The 18,070-nt window shown below is 43.2% G+C and overlaps 2 protein-coding genes across 3 annotated transcripts; one reads left to right on the top strand and one right to left on the bottom strand.

Annotated features, from left to right (window-relative positions):
- The first annotated feature begins 10,891 nt into the window (after positions 1-10,891).
- Positions 10,892-12,944, top strand: LOC123444109 (60S ribosomal protein L37a-1). Of its 2 annotated transcripts, XM_045120725.1 has the most exons (5): positions 10,892-11,008; positions 11,604-11,643; positions 11,725-11,813; positions 12,499-12,581; positions 12,670-12,944. In XM_045120725.1, the coding sequence occupies exons 1-5, from the start codon at positions 11,006-11,008 to the stop codon at positions 12,731-12,733; spliced, it is 279 nt and encodes a 92-aa protein (XP_044976660.1). In that variant the 5' UTR covers positions 10,892-11,005; the 3' UTR covers positions 12,734-12,944. The 2 variants fall into 2 exon arrangements, with proteins under 2 accessions (XP_044976660.1, XP_044976659.1); XM_045120724.1 differs by lacking the exon at positions 10,892-11,008 and having other exon boundaries at positions 11,577-11,643.
- Positions 12,945-15,132: 2,188 nt separating this feature from the next.
- Positions 15,133-17,774, bottom strand: LOC123444108 (UPF0678 fatty acid-binding protein-like protein At1g79260). Its single transcript, XM_045120723.1, has 4 exons — positions 17,546-17,774; positions 17,286-17,426; positions 16,171-16,239; positions 15,133-15,502 (listed from the first exon to the last, which is right to left on the bottom strand). Exons 1-4 carry the CDS (start codon positions 17,708-17,710, stop codon positions 15,383-15,385), a joined length of 495 nt encoding a protein of 164 aa, XP_044976658.1. The 5' UTR covers positions 17,711-17,774; the 3' UTR covers positions 15,133-15,382.
- Positions 17,775-18,070: the final 296 nt, after the last annotated feature.

Raw genomic sequence — 18,070 nt, 5'->3', positions numbered from 1 at the left:
ATGCTTAAGGATTTTATCACTTCTCAAAAAGCCTTCAACAAGAGTGTAGAAGAGAAACTAGAAAAATTAGATAGTCTCTCTTTGAAGGTGGACAACATAGCTCATGATATAGAGATGCTTAAAATTATAACTTCCCCACTTGAGGAAAGGAACACCACACCCATGAATGCTATCCAAGTCCAAATTAATGAGAACATAAGAATGCTAGCCAAACTTAAAGTAAGATGGGCTATAGAAAAGGAAGAGGAAGAGAGAATTAAGAGCCTTCCTACACACACTACCATTGCTACTATACAAGTTGTCGAGGATCTCAAAACTTTTAGCACCCATCGCACTCCTAGTACCAATGGACCTATTAATGGTGATGCTAATACCTCAACTATAGGACAAGAAGGTCCCATGAATTTAGAGACTACCAAAAGAATGAACTTAGATGACATTAATACCACTTTAATTAATGCTAGTAACCTTGACTTTGACATTTGTAGTCTCACCGAAGTTATCACCTTTTTGCAAAGAATGGCAAAAGACCCCCACACTAGTACACTCAATATTGCCTTCACCGAGCATATTACCAATGCTCTTATCAAAGCTAGGGAGGAGAAGCTCAAGCTAGAGACTTCTATTCCTAGAAAACTAGAAGATGGTTGGGATCCTATGGTCAAAATAAAATTTAATAATATCTCTTGCTTTGCATTGTGTGATGTTCGAGCTAGTGCCTCCGTTATGCCCAAAAGAATGTATGATATGCTTGATTGGAAAACCCTATGATCCATGTTCTTTTGGTGTTCGTCTTGTTGATTTTTCCATAAAGAAATCTTTAGGGAGAATTTATGATGTTCTTATTATTGTCAATGATAATTATGTGCCCGTTGATTTTCTTATTGTGGGCATTGAATGTGATCCTTCATGTCCAATTATTTTGGGACGTCCTTTTCTCCGCACCGTTGGTGATATCATTGACATGAAAGAGGGAATTATTAAATTACAATTTTCTCTTAAAAAGGGAATGGAACACTTCCCTAGAAAGAAGATTAAGTTACCTTATGAGTCCGTTACTCGGGCAAGTTATTCTTTTGGAGTTGATAACACTTGATCTTCTTGCATTATGCCTAGCTCAAAGGCATACAAGAAAGCGCGTGTTGGTAGGAAACCCAATTTGTTTTTTAATTTCAGTTTTATTGGTCTTGATGCTTGTTACTACTGTAGAAACATCATTATATCTTTATTTTTAAGCTTTGTGCCAAGTTATAGCCTCCGATTGCAAGAAAGTTCAAAAATTGTAACATGTTGTCGAGAAACAGATTCTGTTTGATTGACGAAAAAAATCGCCAAAAATCACCAGATCTTCTTTTTGATCTGAATGTTTTTTACATCATGCTCTATATAATTTCTTTTCTCGCATATGTTCTGAGTTTTTTATTTGAGTTGCAGAAGTGCCCTGAATAAATTATTTACTACCTGTTGTTCTGTTTTTCACATATTCTGCCATGTTTTGCGTTTCCATTGTTTTGCGAATCCCAAGCTTGGTTTTTATTTGCAAAAAACTTTTGGAAACCATGAGAAGCAGTAGCTTTTCATGAAAATCTTTATTTCCAGCAGGTAATGAATTATTTTATTAAAGGTACTAACCATTCTAATCAGCTTATGATGACTTCCGTATGAAGGGAGTTTTCAAGTATGCGATGGGAGATGATGAAAGAAGATACAGGAGTGTCAAGCGCTCAAGCTTGGGGATGCCCCCATGCACCCCAATAAATATTCAAGGATACTCAAGTGTCTAAGCTTGGGGATGCCCCGTGCATCCCCTTCTCTATCAACAATCATGAGTTCGTCCATCTCCATGCTATATTTTTATCACTTCATATGATATGTGCTATGCTTGGAGCGTCCCGCTATTTGCTTTTTAGTCTGTTTTAGTTTTGCTTGATGTTCATAACAATTCGGAACCTAGCCTACCTTGTTTGGGAGAGAGACACACTCCATTCCACTCTAGAACACAACATAGGTTTTCATGCTTATCTTTTTTGTGTTCTTCATCTTTTCGTAGCTATTGTCATGTTTAGCTCTTAGTTTTCATGCTTATCTTTTTAAGAGATTTTATTTAGGTTGATTTTTGTAACTCTCTTGAGTTATCATGCTTATCTTGTTTAAACAGTTGGCTCGTTGCACTGAGTTGTGTGTCTTGCATGAGTAGGTACCTAAGGTTGCTATTTAAGTATAGTAGTAGCTTGCAATAGTTTTGAGGTATTGATTTGAGTGATGTTTGGACTATTGGTGCCAAGAGCTTGAGCCTATTAGTGATAGGTGTCGTATTTTGGTAAATCCGTGTGTTTTCAAAATCTAAAATTAGTTGAGAACTCTAGCTACTAAATTGATCGCTAACCTCTGGAGGGGTTGCAATATATAGAGTACCCTCACGTTACCATGAGTTGAGGATGCGCAAGGATAACCAAACCCCCAAACACTCCTCCTCGGGGTACTTGTCTCTTTGTGAATTTCCTAACTAGATAGAGAGTTACCGATAATAAGTGTATGAGTTCTTTGGACTAATGTGAGTATTCGATTGTTGGCACTTCCACCATCCATATTTTGCTAGCCTCTTCGGTACCGTGCATTGCCCTTTCTCACATAGAGAGTTGGTGCAAACTCCGCCGGTGCATCCAAACCCATGACATGATACGCTTTGTCATATATAAGCCTCGTTATATCTTTCCTCAAAACAACCACCATACCTACCTATTAAGGCATTTCCATAGCCTTTTCGAGATACATTATCATGCAACATCCACCATCTCATGACTTGATCTTCATGTCATACATGCTTTTGCTTGATAATAGAGCCGCATGATAGTTGGGCCTTGCTCCAATTATTGCTACATGACGCGCTAGTATCATTGCATATCCTGCTACACTGGCACAAACATACATTTGCATACATCATGATGGTTTTCACTTGTCTTTATGTTGAGTACTTCTTATAAAGTGTAATGATTTTTCTTTTTATTCATGTAAAACATAGAGTGTTGCCCTTACGAGAGGAAAAGACCCCAAAGAGGACAAACAAAAGATCCCAAAGAAGACAAATGAGAGATAAAAGAAAGAGCCAAAGAGGCCACAAGAAAAGAAATAAAAAGAGAGAAGGGGGCAACACTACTATTCCTTTTGAAAGATCCACACTCGTACTCCATTGTTATATTGGTACTACATAGAGATTATCATTCATGCATAACTATGTGGGGACCCTTACACTATAGAACTTGGTTTGCATATTCCAATGATGAGCCTCCTCAAATGAGCTCTAGGTCTTCATGAGCAAACAAGTTGGATGCACCCCCACTAGTTCCATTGGAGAGCTTACCTTAGCTCATATGTGCATCTGTTACATGGCAATCCCTACTCGCATCATATCTATCATTTGGCTTTCTCTCGCCTATGGTTGTCCTCACTGATGTGAGCCTTTCACACCTTTTTGTCTTCCTTCCCCATCATTATTCTATTTGCCATCCTAAGTGCCAACATATCTTGCTTACGCTCATCCATTGCATGAGTGCTCAAAATTGAAAGGGAGAGGATCATTTTGACTTGTGCCTGACTAGTGGTCTGGGGATGAGTCAAAATAAGATTCCGAAGGAGACCAAGTGTGAAATTTTAGTAGATTGAGTTCTCAATTAAAAATATATTTTATGATCTCAACCCATCTCCCACTTCTTGCACGCAAACACCATTTGGAGACATTCGAGTCATGGACAGCGAGAGCTCTTGCACCTTTATGTTCTTACTTTGCTAAACTCAATAATAGATATAGACTCTTGCTTGTTATTGTCTTGACTTGAATTGCATATCTCACTTGCTTTACTTTGAAGTTATTATATGTGTGTTAACATGTCACCACAAAAATTATTGTGTTATCATTTCTCTACTCGAGGACGAGCAGAAATTAAGCTTGGGGATGTTGATACGTCCCAAACGCATCTATAATTTCTCCTTGTTCCATGATCTTTTGGGTGACATTGTTTTATGTTTTGCTACACTTTTATATCATTTTTACACATATTTGGACTAACCTACTAACTCAGCGCACCCAGTGCCAGTTTCCGTGTGCGGATGTCTATTTTGCGGGGGCTTTAACCCATTTTTCCGAAGCCCAAAAAATGCCAAAAAATATATATAAAAAATCAGCGAAACAGAAGCTTCCAGATCACCGAAGATGGGCCAGAGGGGAGCCAGGGGTTGCCCAGGCGACCTGCTGGCGCGGCCAGACCCTAGGCCGCGCCAAGAGGCCGCCTGGGTGGGCCTCACCTCTTCCGGTGCCCTCCTTTTGGACTATATTCACAGTCCCGAGAGGAAACCCTTCTAGAACTTCTGGAATCGCGAATTTCTCCATCGTTCCGCCGCCGCATCGCTTCTGAGATCGGGAGCGTTAGGAGACCTCTTCCCGGCACCCTACCAGAGGGAAGATTGACCTCTGGGAGCTTCTCCACCGTCGTGGACGCTTCCCGGACATGTCGTGAGTAGTCCTCCTTGGACCATGAGTCCATGACCAGTAGCTATGTGATGTCTTCTCTCCAATCTTGTGCTTCAATGGTTAGTCCTTGTGAGCTGTCCTACATGATCCATGCATCTATTTAATTCTCTTGCTATTGCTATGCTCGGCTTGTTGGGATCCAATGGATTATGAGATTATGTTCAGATTGTTGTGAGTTATATATTTGATTATCCTTTTATATTATGTTCCTTAGTGATTCATGCATGTTCTTCGTTGTTATTTATTGCTTTGGCCGAGTAGTAGATTGTAACTCCAAGAGGGAGTGTTATGCATGTTTATGGGTTCATGCCCCTCGATGTCTAGCTTGACTGACAGAAACATGAGACTAGGGGATGTGCTGTTGCCACTAGGGAGAAAACAACGGTGCTTGTGACCACGATTGCAAGGATTGTTTACCTTACGCATAGTTCGTTAATGCAGTTGTCTGTTGCTTTGAGTTTACACTTTGGGTGGGGCTCGCAACTTAATACCGGAGAGATGTTCTGGATAGATATCTCAAGGTGGATGATTAGTAGGTAGATGTTGATGAATAAACGGTCTACTTGTCTTGGCATACTTCCCATTACTATTGAACCTCTAACTATCAAGTAGCATAATTAGCATTGCGGTGCGATCATAATTCTGTCAATTGCCCAACTGTGATTTGTTTACCCTAGCATAGTTGTTTATCGTCTTTTGGGAGAGAGACATCACTAGTGAACATCATATGAATCCGGTTCATATCACCGTCATTGTTTACACCTCCATCATTTATCGCTTTCATTTACTTTTCCGTTGCAATCACTCTTACTTTTCCGCTTGTGTGTTGATCCTTTGCAAACTACAAGGTCGGAGAGATTGACAACCTCTCTATACTCGTTGGGAGCAAAGTTATTTGTTGTGTGTGCAGGTCCACGTCTTCTGCTAGCACCAGGGTGGAAGACACCTACTTGTAGAGCATAGGAGTCCTCCTGGTTCGATAAACCTTACAGTCCTCGTGTAAGGGAAATCTGCTGGTGACTACATCTCCACCTTCCACTTGGGGTAATCAACGAGGGGCGGGAAGTATATCCATCTACTCATCATCATTTCCACATACGAACAATCTGTTCAATGGTGCTCAATCACTTTGGGTTTTGGTTTAGCTTTGGGAGTTTGGGTTTTTCCCCCGTTGATGATTTTCTCTCAAAGTCCTCAAGGATGGGATGCTATACAATGACAAGTGTCAAGATCTTTCTCGGAGCAGCCAACCAACTAGTGGTTGTAGGGGGCGACTATTTATAGCGAGGGAGCAATCCCAATATGATATGACATAAATGCCCCCTAATGATATGATCGTTATGTGATAAGGTTTTGGGGACAGCTGGCGCAAAGCACAACAATGGTGGGAATTTTTGAACCATGAAAATCCTCAGATCTATCATGTTCCTCTCTTGTAGGCAATTTACACTGGTGAAATCCTAGCTCCTCGGCAAGAACAATTTCTTGAGAGACCAGATGTGACACCCCCTATTTTGATCGTACGCTAATCATACACGCAATGCGTACGACCAAGATTAGGGACTCACGAGAATATATCACAACACGACTCTAGACACAAATAAAAGTCATACAAGCTTCATATTACAAGCCAGGGGCCTGGAGGGCTCAAATACATAAGCTCGGGAAACACACGATTCAGCGGAAGCAAATAATATCTGAGTACACACATAGAAGAAAGTTAATGCCTTGGAGAAGGCTAGAGCAAAAGATACATAGATCGAAAGAGGCGAGGCCTCCCGCCCGGGAATCTCCTGGACTACTCGTGGTCATCAACGCCCCCCCCCCACGTAGTAGTAGGCACCGTCGGGGTAGTAGTCGTCGGCGGTACGCCATATCATGGGCTCCATCATGTGGACACGACAATTATATCAAGGGGAAAAGGGAGCAAAGCAACAGTGAGTACTCATCCAAAGTACTCGCAAGACTGACATCTTTCTCATGCATTTATTAAGTTGTTTAGCATTCCGGACAGAACCTCAAGTTTATTTATCTGGGCATGCATGAACATGGCAGAAATGGATGCGTTATGAAAAAATGATGCAAAAAATATAAGGAATGACGCAAACCGGGCTACAGATCTCTCGGAATTCACAAAACATGATACGGAAGGCAAGAATGACTAAACAACATTTGAGAGAGAGCTATGGGCAATTTCTTGGCACTCCAGGTATGCCACTAGATTGGGCATGAAATTCTAGGTGCAATAGTCCCAAATATCATGCAAAACAAAGGACCACAACACACACAAGGCACGAAACAACTTAGCAACCAATCTGTCCACAAACAACAACATACCACTTTGTTCATGTGAAAACTAGTAGATACAACCACTCAAAAAGTTCAACCAAGACACGAATATGAAGCTATCAAAGAGCACAAAAATCCCTAGCTAACAATGACGTGGATATGTTCATAGATTGTTGGCAACCAAGCTCCCAACATGGCAATAAACATCAGAGATTAGGACTTAGTGAAAATCTCAATTTGCACTAGCAGTTTTAACCTAATGGCAAGTTGGCAGCAATAAAACTCTACTCTTTACAAATTTCATGGCATGAAATTTAACAGGATGATAAAGGGCAACAAGTGCTACAAATCACTCCCACTAAGCATGAGCTCAAACTACACATAATTCATGGTAGCATCCTCTAAACATGGCATGATAATAAGAGCACTTTCACAGACTTAGTCAAATATCACAAAGGGGAATCACAACAATTTACAACATCATAACATATTTGATTGGGATAATAACTAAGATGCAAAACCTATTTTGCAAGGTGATGGCACCATTTGACACAGGGCAACAAGCATTATCACTCATGGAATTGGACCAACCACAAGGATCAACAGACTCTTGGAAATCATCAAGACAACATGGCAAGAAAATAACAGGTTCAACACTTAGAAATATTTGAGCATATGAAAACAATGATATTATCTTGGCATGTTGACAACAAGAAACCCACAATTCCATAAGCTTATCATGACAAACATAATTACCAGGGACTAGTGCCCTCAAAACACTACCACATTCATGTTGACAAGTTTACCAAATAGTGCAAGGATTAATTCATGCAAAAATAACAAAACGACTCCTTAACACAGAATGACTTTTCACAATGTTGCTCCAATGGCCAAACTAATGGCACCACTGGAATCTCGGGATTTTTCTACCCCAAAATCATATGTCATGCTCCTATGTTACTGTAGAGAAATCACACGCAAAACATCACACAAAAACTACATAGAAGTTATAAGTTATAACTTGCCACAAATGGCAGCTGCCAGATTTGGCCATGTCTAGATTCAGACTTTTCCAACAATGGAAATAGCACAAACATAGATTAAACAACAACAAAAAAACAAAAAAAATACAATCACATGGGGGGACCCACTCGCATAGACACTAGGACCCCCTGTGGATGACATGTGGGCCCAGGGCCCACTGTCAGAGCCCAACACGCAGGGGAAAAAGGGGGGATTTTTTACACGGCGCGAGCACGGGTCGAACCAGGGTCTCCCCGGAAAAAGCCAGTGGGCACAATCAATGGGCTAGGGCACGATATCTGCTAGAAGAGAGGCGCCACTCGAATTGACCCTCAAAAGGTTGTGCATTTACTCTGCTCTCCAGCAGAGAGGCAAGGCCCGACACCGGCGAGGCCTCCGACGATCATCGGGGCGCACGTGTGGCTGCGGGGACGCAGAACACGATGGGGATCCATTTTGGACCTCAATCGAAGCTGCGATGCACGAAGGGGGAACAATATGCGGCGGCGCTAGCGGATCGCACGGGTATGATAGCCACCGACGGAGCTACGCTAAGGGGAGGCGTCCAACACATTGAAATGCTCAAAGAGAGGGACGGGGTCACGGTTTCTCACCCAGCTTCGACGACGACGATGGGAATGACGATGGGGATGCGGTTCTACGGCGAGCTCGGGTCCGACGCAGGGGAAGAAGGGCTCGACGACGACTCCTTCATTCCTTGCGCGCGAGCGAGGACATCGGGGACGACGGGGGCAACAAGGACGACGAGGCCCTCGTGCTAGCCCATGGGGAGGATGTGGTGGCGATGATCATGCCAGAGAGGAGCTGAGTTCCTCTGTGGCCATGGCGACGATGACTATGGTGGCTACTTAGCTGGCAACCGCGCATGAGGAGGAGAGAGGGAAGAATGGAATCCTAGGGCGAGGCCCTACCTTTATAGGAGGCACAGACAACGCGCGTGGGCACACAGACCATGTGCAACGCCGGAGCTCGCTTTACAAAGAGGCGAGAGGGGGCTTTAGGAGGAAGAAAAACACGGGAGAGGGTCGCTTCAGGTGGGCCAACGCGGGCGTCCATGCTGGAAAGCGTGCGGGCGTCCATGCTCGAAAGCGCGCGGGCGAGCGCGTTAGGGCTTGCTGTGTTGCAGCCATTGCTGGGCTGGTGCTAATATGCACTGATAGCTGGGTCGTGAAGGAGGGAGGGCCCAGGTGGGTTGCGGCTGGGAATAGGCCGGCTACGCTCAGCTCTCCCTCACCGAAAAGAATAAAAGGTTTTCCTTTTAAAAATAAGTAGCAGACAAAATAATTAACCAAGGTAGTTTGAAAGAGCATTACTAAGAAAGAAAAATAGGTTGGCACTCACAAAAATGAGCTCCAACTAATAAGAATGTTTTGGGCATTTTTGAGCAACAAATAAATAACACATATTTAATATTGGAATCTGTTTTAGCAAAAGACACAAAAGAAAAAAATAGCACAACATGGTTGAGAGCCATTTTAAATTTCCTTACAGATTATTAGGTGGAAGTGAAACATTTTATTAAATTGATTAGGGTAAGTAAAATCACCACATCTCATGGTATTGGAATTAAAAGGGGTTTTTAGGCATGGTTTTGGTAAAAGGGTTTGGGAGATGATCCACACCACAAACTCACTTGCAAACACACCTCTCCACACATGCACCCACACCACAACAAGCACACAAGCTTATGATGCAACAAATAATTATAGTGATGATGCCATGATGTCATGCTGAATGTCATGAAGCAATTTTATTAATCCAACACACATGAGGACAAACATGGAGGTCATACATGGAATATATTACAAAGGTGGCAAGGAAATGCACTTGGGGTGTTACAACTCTCCCACATTATAAGAGGATCTCGACCCGAGATCTAGGATTCAAAGAACTCAGGATATTCGAAACGGAGAAGGTCCTCACATTTCCAAGTGGCTTCTTTATCAAAATGGTGTCACCATTTCACTTCGAGGAATTTGATAGACTTGTTGCGAGTCTTGCGCTCGGTCTCTTCGAGAATGGCAACTCGATGCTCATGATAGGAAAGGTTTGGGTGGAGCTCAATGTCTTGGAAGTCAATTGTGCGCTCTGGCAATAGATGCACTTATAACTTGGCACATCAAAAGAATCAAGTTGGGAGTCAAAACGGACAAGTTCAAGCCACGAGATGAAAGGCCCTCTGGGCTATTTGATGATTTGACATTCAATAAAGTGTCCAAATTGAATATCGAAGGACACAAACGCACCAGGCTTTTCTCTAGCAATCCAACGAGCCCCAAAACGTTAAAATTGGAGTTCATATGAAGATATGGCGACCAAAATACAAAAGAGCTCCCAGAATCCAGAATTGATGACGGCCTTGCATACGACCACAACTGCTCGTTTGGACGCCCGTACGATCTCTAGGCAGCTTCATAAACGGGAAAAGACTAAAGTGAGCCAACCGATCGCACGTTCACTTTCGTCGCATGCGCAACCATCACATGCGAGATTGATGAGCCGACGCACAATTAGCAAGGACGTCCACAACTAACGTGTGTGCTTGTGTCACTTACAGTTTTTCTGTAACATTATCTGTGTTGTAGAAGTCCTTCTGCAACAACACACATGTTGCAAAAAAATTAAGACAAAAATATCTACAACGCCATATGTGTTGTAGAAGTCTTTTCGCAATGACAGCCATGCTAACAAAAAGTTAAAATACTTTTTTTACAACATCATTTGTGTTGCAAAATCTTTCCGCAACGAAACTCATGTTTTTAAAAAGTTCAAAATTTTTTGTAATAAAACCTCTGTTGCAAATGTTTGTACAACAAGAGATCTGTTGTGATGGCTAGGAAGGGGTCGGACCGTTCGATGACCCCGATCAAAGGATGATCCGTCGTCACACGCGTAGTGTGTGCTACTATGTGGAGGTTTATTTTTTAAGGCAATACACACTATGTGTAGGAGTGATAAGCCCACATATATGTGCACTTTATCCAGCCCACATGTAATAGCCCAACCGTTGAAGGCCCACTTCCACGGAAACCCTAGCCTCCGGTATATAAGCTCTCTCTAGCGCCCCTTGCCCGAGCCCTCGCACGCGCGCCGCCATCTCCCCGTCTACGCCGCAGCAGCCGCCTCCTGCTACTCGCCGCCGAGATGGTACGTTCCTCCCGTACTTCCTTTCCATGCGCAACCTATGGCGGTAGTGAAAAGCGTTTCGCTCTTGGATGCGGCGTTTCTTAGGATCCATCCTGCTAGATCGTAGGGTTTCTAGGTGCGAAATCATGGCGCAGCAGTTGGATTGTGTGTTACTCATACGTTGAGCTCTCTCGAGCTTACCGTTGCACCACTTGTGCTAGCCCGCAGTTATGCTTTGCGTTTTTGTATGCAAACTTCCTCTGGGCCAATCGGTGTGTTCTACAATTCGCTTAGATCCTGGTGTATTTAGGATACTTCCCAGGTTCTCAACCAGTCCCATAGTGTACACCAACTGCATTGACATGGTGTTGTGGGGGCTTGTGGCTTGCAAGGTAGTAGAAAAGAGCCATCTGCTCAAGTGGTTGAGTGCAGACTGGACGTAATATCAGAGCTTTTTGTTTATCTAATGTACCATTTTGGTTTGGTCGAACTTAAGCTTTCCACAGCCACTTTAGTTAATAAATCTTCAATATGCATTAGCAATTGCTTCACTGATTGTATTATGATCATTTTATTATGCTGCTTGGTAATTTGTTGTTTTGTTATGTCTATTCAGACGAAGCGCACCAAGAAGGCTGGAATCGTCGGGAAGTATGGTATGCGCTTGTAACATTTGACTCTTTTCCCTGTTCATGTGGTTCTGCTATTTTCTGAAATTAGCCCTTGCAATGTTATAGGAACCAGGTATGGTGCCAGTCTGCGTAAGCAGATCAAGAAGATGGAGGTGTCTCAGCACTCCAAGTACTTCTGTGAATTCTGCGGGAAGGTATGTCTTCTGTCACCTACTTGATCATACAGTGCATTGTGTGAATGCTATCTACTACTCCCTCCGTTCGTTTTGACAAGACATTTCAGACAGCTTGCTTTGCACTGATTTAGGCAGTGTCTGAATGTCTAAAACGTCTTGTACAATTGAACAGATGGAGTATATACAATGAACTGTTATTGTTATTGTTTGTTGGGGTAGTACTGTACACTAACTAGCGAGGAGCTTTCCGTGCAGCTTCATATTTATTGATGCTTGCTGTGGTATTTTGTGCTGCTTTCTATGTGTTTTTAGCCCAGTGATAGTTTTGCCGTGTTAGTGGTCAATTGCTCTAACCTTGTTATGTAGTTATCCTGCAGTATCTTGTGTTGTTTAAGCTGTTTTCTCTTCTATTTGCAGCAAAAAGTGTCCAGTTTGGTTTTATTTTGTCCATTGTAATTGTACTTTCATCATACAAAAATGCCATCTTATTGTACATCTTGCCTAAACCACGAATTGCCTATGTTGTACTGTAGCAATCTGAGTACATGAAAGGGAGTTATATTTAGTAAGTGGTACATCGTCTATATTATCCAGTAATTCTGTAGCATATATTTGGTTTTCTATTAACTAAAGGTTTTATTAGAAATATTGAAAGTTCCATTCAGTGGTCTAAAACATAGCCTTCTACTTGTATCATAATCAGTTTGCTGTGAAGAGGAAAGCTGTTGGAATTTGGGGATGCAAGGACTGTGGGAAGGTCAAGGCTGGTGGTGCCTATACCATGAAGTAAGCATCTGCTGTGGCCTCCTTCTAGATGATCTGTTCATTTTTAATATTGTTTTATGCTAATTTTGTGACACGTCTGTCTGTGCAGCACGGCTAGTGCGGTCACCGTCAGGAGCACCATCCGCCGTTTGAGGGAGCAGACCGAAGCTTGATCGCACTACTACTGTTATCTTGAGGAATTCAGTAGTTCTGTAGTGGAATTAAAGACTTCAAATATCTGTATTTTGGCTATTCAGCAACGGATATCTGTTAGTAATTTTGTCTTCTGATTTTAGGATCTTTGAAACCTGGAGGCATGTCCCTACAGTTGCCTGTTATGCTTTATGTCATCCTGTTTCTATTTGTGATGCCATTGTTACTTCCCTTCGCCTGTCTCCCAGTCTCATAACCCTCTCCATCCAACCCCAATCTAATCTTTTGGAAAATATATTATACTCCCTCTGTCTCAAAATTCTTGTCTTAGATTTGTTTAGAAATGGATGTATCTAAATACTAAAACTTGACTAGATACATTCATATATAAACAAATTTAAGACAAGAATTTTAGGACGGAGGGAGTACGAACGTATGGAATTCTAGGAGAAAGTGTATACTCTTCCTGTTTTGGAGCACCTGTGATAAACAGTAACCTCTGAAATTACAGGGGGAATAGGTCTGATTTCTTTTTTTATATACTGTTAAATCTTTTACTCCCTCCGTTCCTAAATATAAGTCTTTGTAGAGATTTCACTAATGAACTACATACGATGTATATAGACAAACATACTTTAGAGTGTACATTCAATCATTTTGCTCCGTATGTAGACATCTATTAAAATCGTTTAAAAGACTTATATTTAGGAACGGAGGGAATACTAAATGTAAAACAAAATACAATCCAAATGTTTGCTTAAGCCATGCGGCTGCTGGGTCCTGGGAAAGAACACGTTCTTCCTGGAGAAAAAATGGTTAGCCCCTGCGCCTTTCCTTCCTCGGTTTGCATCCACTTCTTCACCGGTAACAACTATGTCCGTGGATGCAGCTCAACTGCGACGGTTGAAGCAAATAATGCTTTGAAGCAAAAACGCTGCATCATGACAATGGTTGCAGCTTTAGCAAATCTCAAAGCTGGTTCCAACATTATCATGGCTATCGCGTGTCCAGCCGCCCATTGACTCTCCCTTGAAGGATGTAGCAATTTTTCATCGTTGTAGTGAGCAAAAAACTAGCACGGTTGTAACAGTATTGTCAGCAACCAAAATGAAGCAAAACAAAAAGGTTGGTTGCAGCATATTTGCCTACTGGTTGTAGCATCTGTCATGAGGGATTCTAACTAGCACGGTTGTAACAGTATTGTCAGCAACCAAAATGAAGCAAAACAAAAAGGTTGGTTGTAGCATATTTGCCTACTGGTTGTAGCATATTTGCCTACTGGTTGTAGCATCTGTCATGAGAGATTCTAACATCTCACTGTCTGCATCACCGTTTGGTCGGGGAGGGTATCGAGAGGTGTGGTGTGGGAGATGGCAGCAAGCTCGCCGGAGGAGAAGCAAGTGAGGAACAGGAAGGGGATCTTCACCGTGCTGACGGGAAAGGGGGGAGGGGGGACTTCATGACGGCCGGCGAACAAGACCTTTACAGGGGAGGCTCGTCGGCTTGAAGGAATAGCATGAATCTGGCCAAAAACGGTCAACAGGGGGGGGGGGGAACAAAGATTGCAGTCCGTTATGAATGAGAGCTGCGGTGTTTTCCTTGTTAAAATAAAGAAAAAATAGAAAAGAAATATTCGTCCCCTCTGGGTATCTCTCCTTTTCTACTCCCCCTCCCGGCTAGGAGCACCGGCGATGGTCATCACCACGCCCTGTGCACCATAGGGATGGTGCATCACGGCAAGCCGACAACCGGCCACGAGGGAGCTGGAGCCGTGAATTTTCAACCGTTATCCAGCGGAGTTGGGCGCGATGCGATGGAGCTGTGACTGTGAGGGACGACCTGTAGGGCTTGGGATGCTGCAACCATGGACCGGCGAAGCGATATGATGCTGGAATTAGTCTGTGGGTACCAATGGCATTGCTGCAACCAGCGGACGACGATGCTAGAATTACCCATCAAGGATGCAGGAAACGCCCCATCAAGGAGGTCAACCACTCGATGGCGACAGGAGCCCCAACAGGCGATGCTGGGATCGCTTGATGAGGGATGCTGCAACCGTTGGCGAACGATGGCCGCGTTTTTGTTGGAACCGGCGTTTCCCACGGTGACCATGGTGAGCTGCTACTCTGTTTTTGCTGCAACCGGCCATTGTTGTGAGCTAACCGGCGACAGGAGGAGGCGGGTTCCCGGAGGGCACAGGGCCGAGCACGAGCAGGGCGGCGCGGGTGGCTGGCGAGCACGGGCGGCCTAGCGGTGAGCGCGGCATCATGAGTGAGTGGCCGGCGAGCGTTAACAGCATGGCTTCTACGGGGAGAGCTGGGGACATACACTCATAGCATCTCACTAAGCCGACACAACATCGTTAGAGATGTCTTCGTAGTCAACAAAAACGTCACCTCTCACTGAACACACATCGTCGTAAGGCCAGAAACAAATATCATAAGCTTATGCGGAATGTTGTAAGCCCTGAATAATCTTCAGATTCCCGCAAATGATAGATTTTCATGTTCTCAATAATACACAGAAGTTCCTTATTAGCTAAATTTTAGGTTTCCCAAATAATCTACTACCTCTGTACCTGAACAGCAAAAACGTCTTGTATTTCGGTACCGAGGGAGTAGAACTTAGATACAGTATGTTGCAATAGCGATCGCACCCAAGGAGATTGCTCAGATCCTCTTGAGAAGGGCTTTCAAATGGGGCTGAAGACTGTTTGTGATTGTTGCCATCTGAACGATGTACGAGAGCTCCCCGTCCACCACCTGAAAAGCCCTTGTGATCTGCTTCACCTGAAAATTTTACACAAGATTGCTTAGGAAATTCAGGCAACTTAGGAGGCTGCAAGACTAACCCTGAAGATGGCATTCCTAGTTTAGCAACTCCAACATGGAATGACCAGCAAGATGAGTCATATCCCCTCCTACTTATTTGCAAAAGCTTAAGTGTTGCGAACCTATTATAAACAATACAATGAAGTGCCACCAGCAAGAAGGGTGATACACCCTCCTGTTTTCGATTCATGAACACAAAAGCAGATCCAAGTGTCATAGTTTCTGAATTTTAAACAAATGAGATAACTGCAGAAGAAATTCTACAGGTGGATTTATCCCTTGTTAAATATAGATATCTGGGGGTGCAAATATAAATTCCAATATTAGCTTAGAAGACGAGATAAAAGCTTAGTACATCGCGAGTCATCACCTGCACAGGTGAGCAACATCCCATCCTGATTTGCGAAAAACAAAATACACTATCCCATCCTACTCATGGTCAGATTAATTAACAACAAAGTACCTAAGCTCTTTGGACAAACAATAGCGCATGGTAGGTCGAAAGAAAAAACAAAAAACATTACTCCGAAGCAAAATTGACCGTAAAAACATAATGTGGTATAGTAAAGATACTCGAAATAGATAATAATAAGAGACATCATATACAATCGTCCTATGAGAGGTACCTTTGATGCATTGCCAATAAGTTCGCTTTGGAGTGTCACTGTTTTCTTTTCAGTATCATATGAGCCTGTCTGCATTTTAGAAGCAAAGTTGTGGCAACAAATAATGAAATAACAGTTTAGCTAAAATAAAGAAATATAAATAAGTAAAGTAACACAACAATTTATTTAGTTCTCACAAAAAAACTTCTTTTGCTTAGTGATATAAATCACAGTCCAATGAAACCTAATTCCTACAATGCCTGCGTGAGTTATGAGCTATGGTCTTGCGAGTACCTCTTGGCCCTAGAAACAACTCATATAAGAGGATCACTATTGTTTCGATCTGCCTTCTATATTTATTATTTGTCAGCAAGCCTCCAGACCTAGTTTTTGGTATTTGAATTAACAGTTTAGCGAAAATAAGGGGGAAAAGAGACCACCTGCTGCAACGAATTTGCAAAGAGTGTGAATATCACAAGCCTACACTATTTTTATTCGAAACTATAACATAAATACACTTTTAACTTCAAGCAGATATTTCAGTCACAAAACTACAATTTCATCTTAAAAATGTAAATTTAAAATATACGTTGGTATAGTTTTGTGAAAATATTACTCCCTCCATCCCATAATATAAGAGCGTTTTTGACACTATCCCATTATTATGGGACGGAGGGAGTAATTAATAATCTGCTATTAAGTGGGCTCTCACGGAATGATATTTGTTAGTTTTCTTACAACCTTCGACATAATAACTACTCCCTCCGATCCATATTAATTGCCGTTGATTTAGTACTCAGTTCAGAATGTTGCAAGCAACTATGCTAGGATTGTCGCTGATAACTTTTGGATCATACCGTTGCAAGCAACTATGCTAGATTGTTGTTCAGTATTCAGTTCAAATCTTCAGATATGAATAGTATAACTGCAGTATGCAGACACTAAACTGAACACGCGAAACCTGCCGTGCAAATTATAAACTGGGATTGCGATGGACCATAACGAATACCAACAGGCAATACGCAGACATAGTCGCCATTTGCAGCTGCCTCCCAAATGCACACAATACCCAATCTAGCATCGGGCAGAACTATGCTTGCAAGAACTCAATGGGCAGTCAGTCAGTACGAACACACCTGGACCTCGGTGAGGCCTGTGCTCTGGGCAATGACCACCTCGACGGAGCCGTCGGGGCGGGGCCGCCAGTACCCACTCTCGGCGTGCATCGGGTCGCCGGACGCCGTCTTCCACGTCCTCTGCGTGTACGAGATCACCGGCTGCGCGCACCCACGCCGAGTCAGGCAAAGGCATGAGAAGCTCGAAGAATCGGGCAAACCGAAGGCAAAGTTTTTGCCCGGACGGAAGGGACGCATACGGCCGGGAGACGGTGGTGTACCTTGGAAGGGTGGTGGGAGAAGAGGATCTCCTCGCCGTAGCGGAACGGGGCGATGGTGGGGAAGGTCCCCTCGCCCTCCCCGCGCCACTTGCCCAGCAGGAACGACAGCGGAGCCACCAGTGGGTGCGGCGCCGGCGGCTGCGCTGGTGGGCCGGCGGGTTCCATTTCTTTGAAGTCTCCGGTTGGATTTTCGGACTGGTCTCACGATTCTCCGTAGTTGGGGAGTGGCTTGGGTTGCACGATCTATTTATTTTCTAATCGTGGGTTGCACAATTTTCACCCAACCGCCGCATTCGGTCAAGAATTAGTTGCCGAGCCACCCAAAATCCCAGTCATCCAAGAAAGATGGTCACGTCCATAATCATGTTAACTTGGAAAATTTGAAACAAGCACGACGGCAAGATCTTCCGCAATTCGTCGACCATGCCGCAGCTTTGCAAGGGGCTGAACGCGGTAAAAAATTTTCCGGGGGAAATAAAATTTTCATTATTCAAGAAGGCCTCTCAGCCTCAGACAGGTTTACAA

Source organism: Hordeum vulgare, chromosome 3H, assembly GCF_904849725.1.
Source record: "Hordeum vulgare subsp. vulgare chromosome 3H, MorexV3_pseudomolecules_assembly, whole genome shotgun sequence".
Classification (NCBI taxonomy): domain Eukaryota; kingdom Viridiplantae; phylum Streptophyta; class Magnoliopsida; order Poales; family Poaceae; genus Hordeum; species Hordeum vulgare.
Note: the sequence above shows the minus strand (reverse complement) of the source record. Positions and strands in the feature narration are given on the sequence as shown.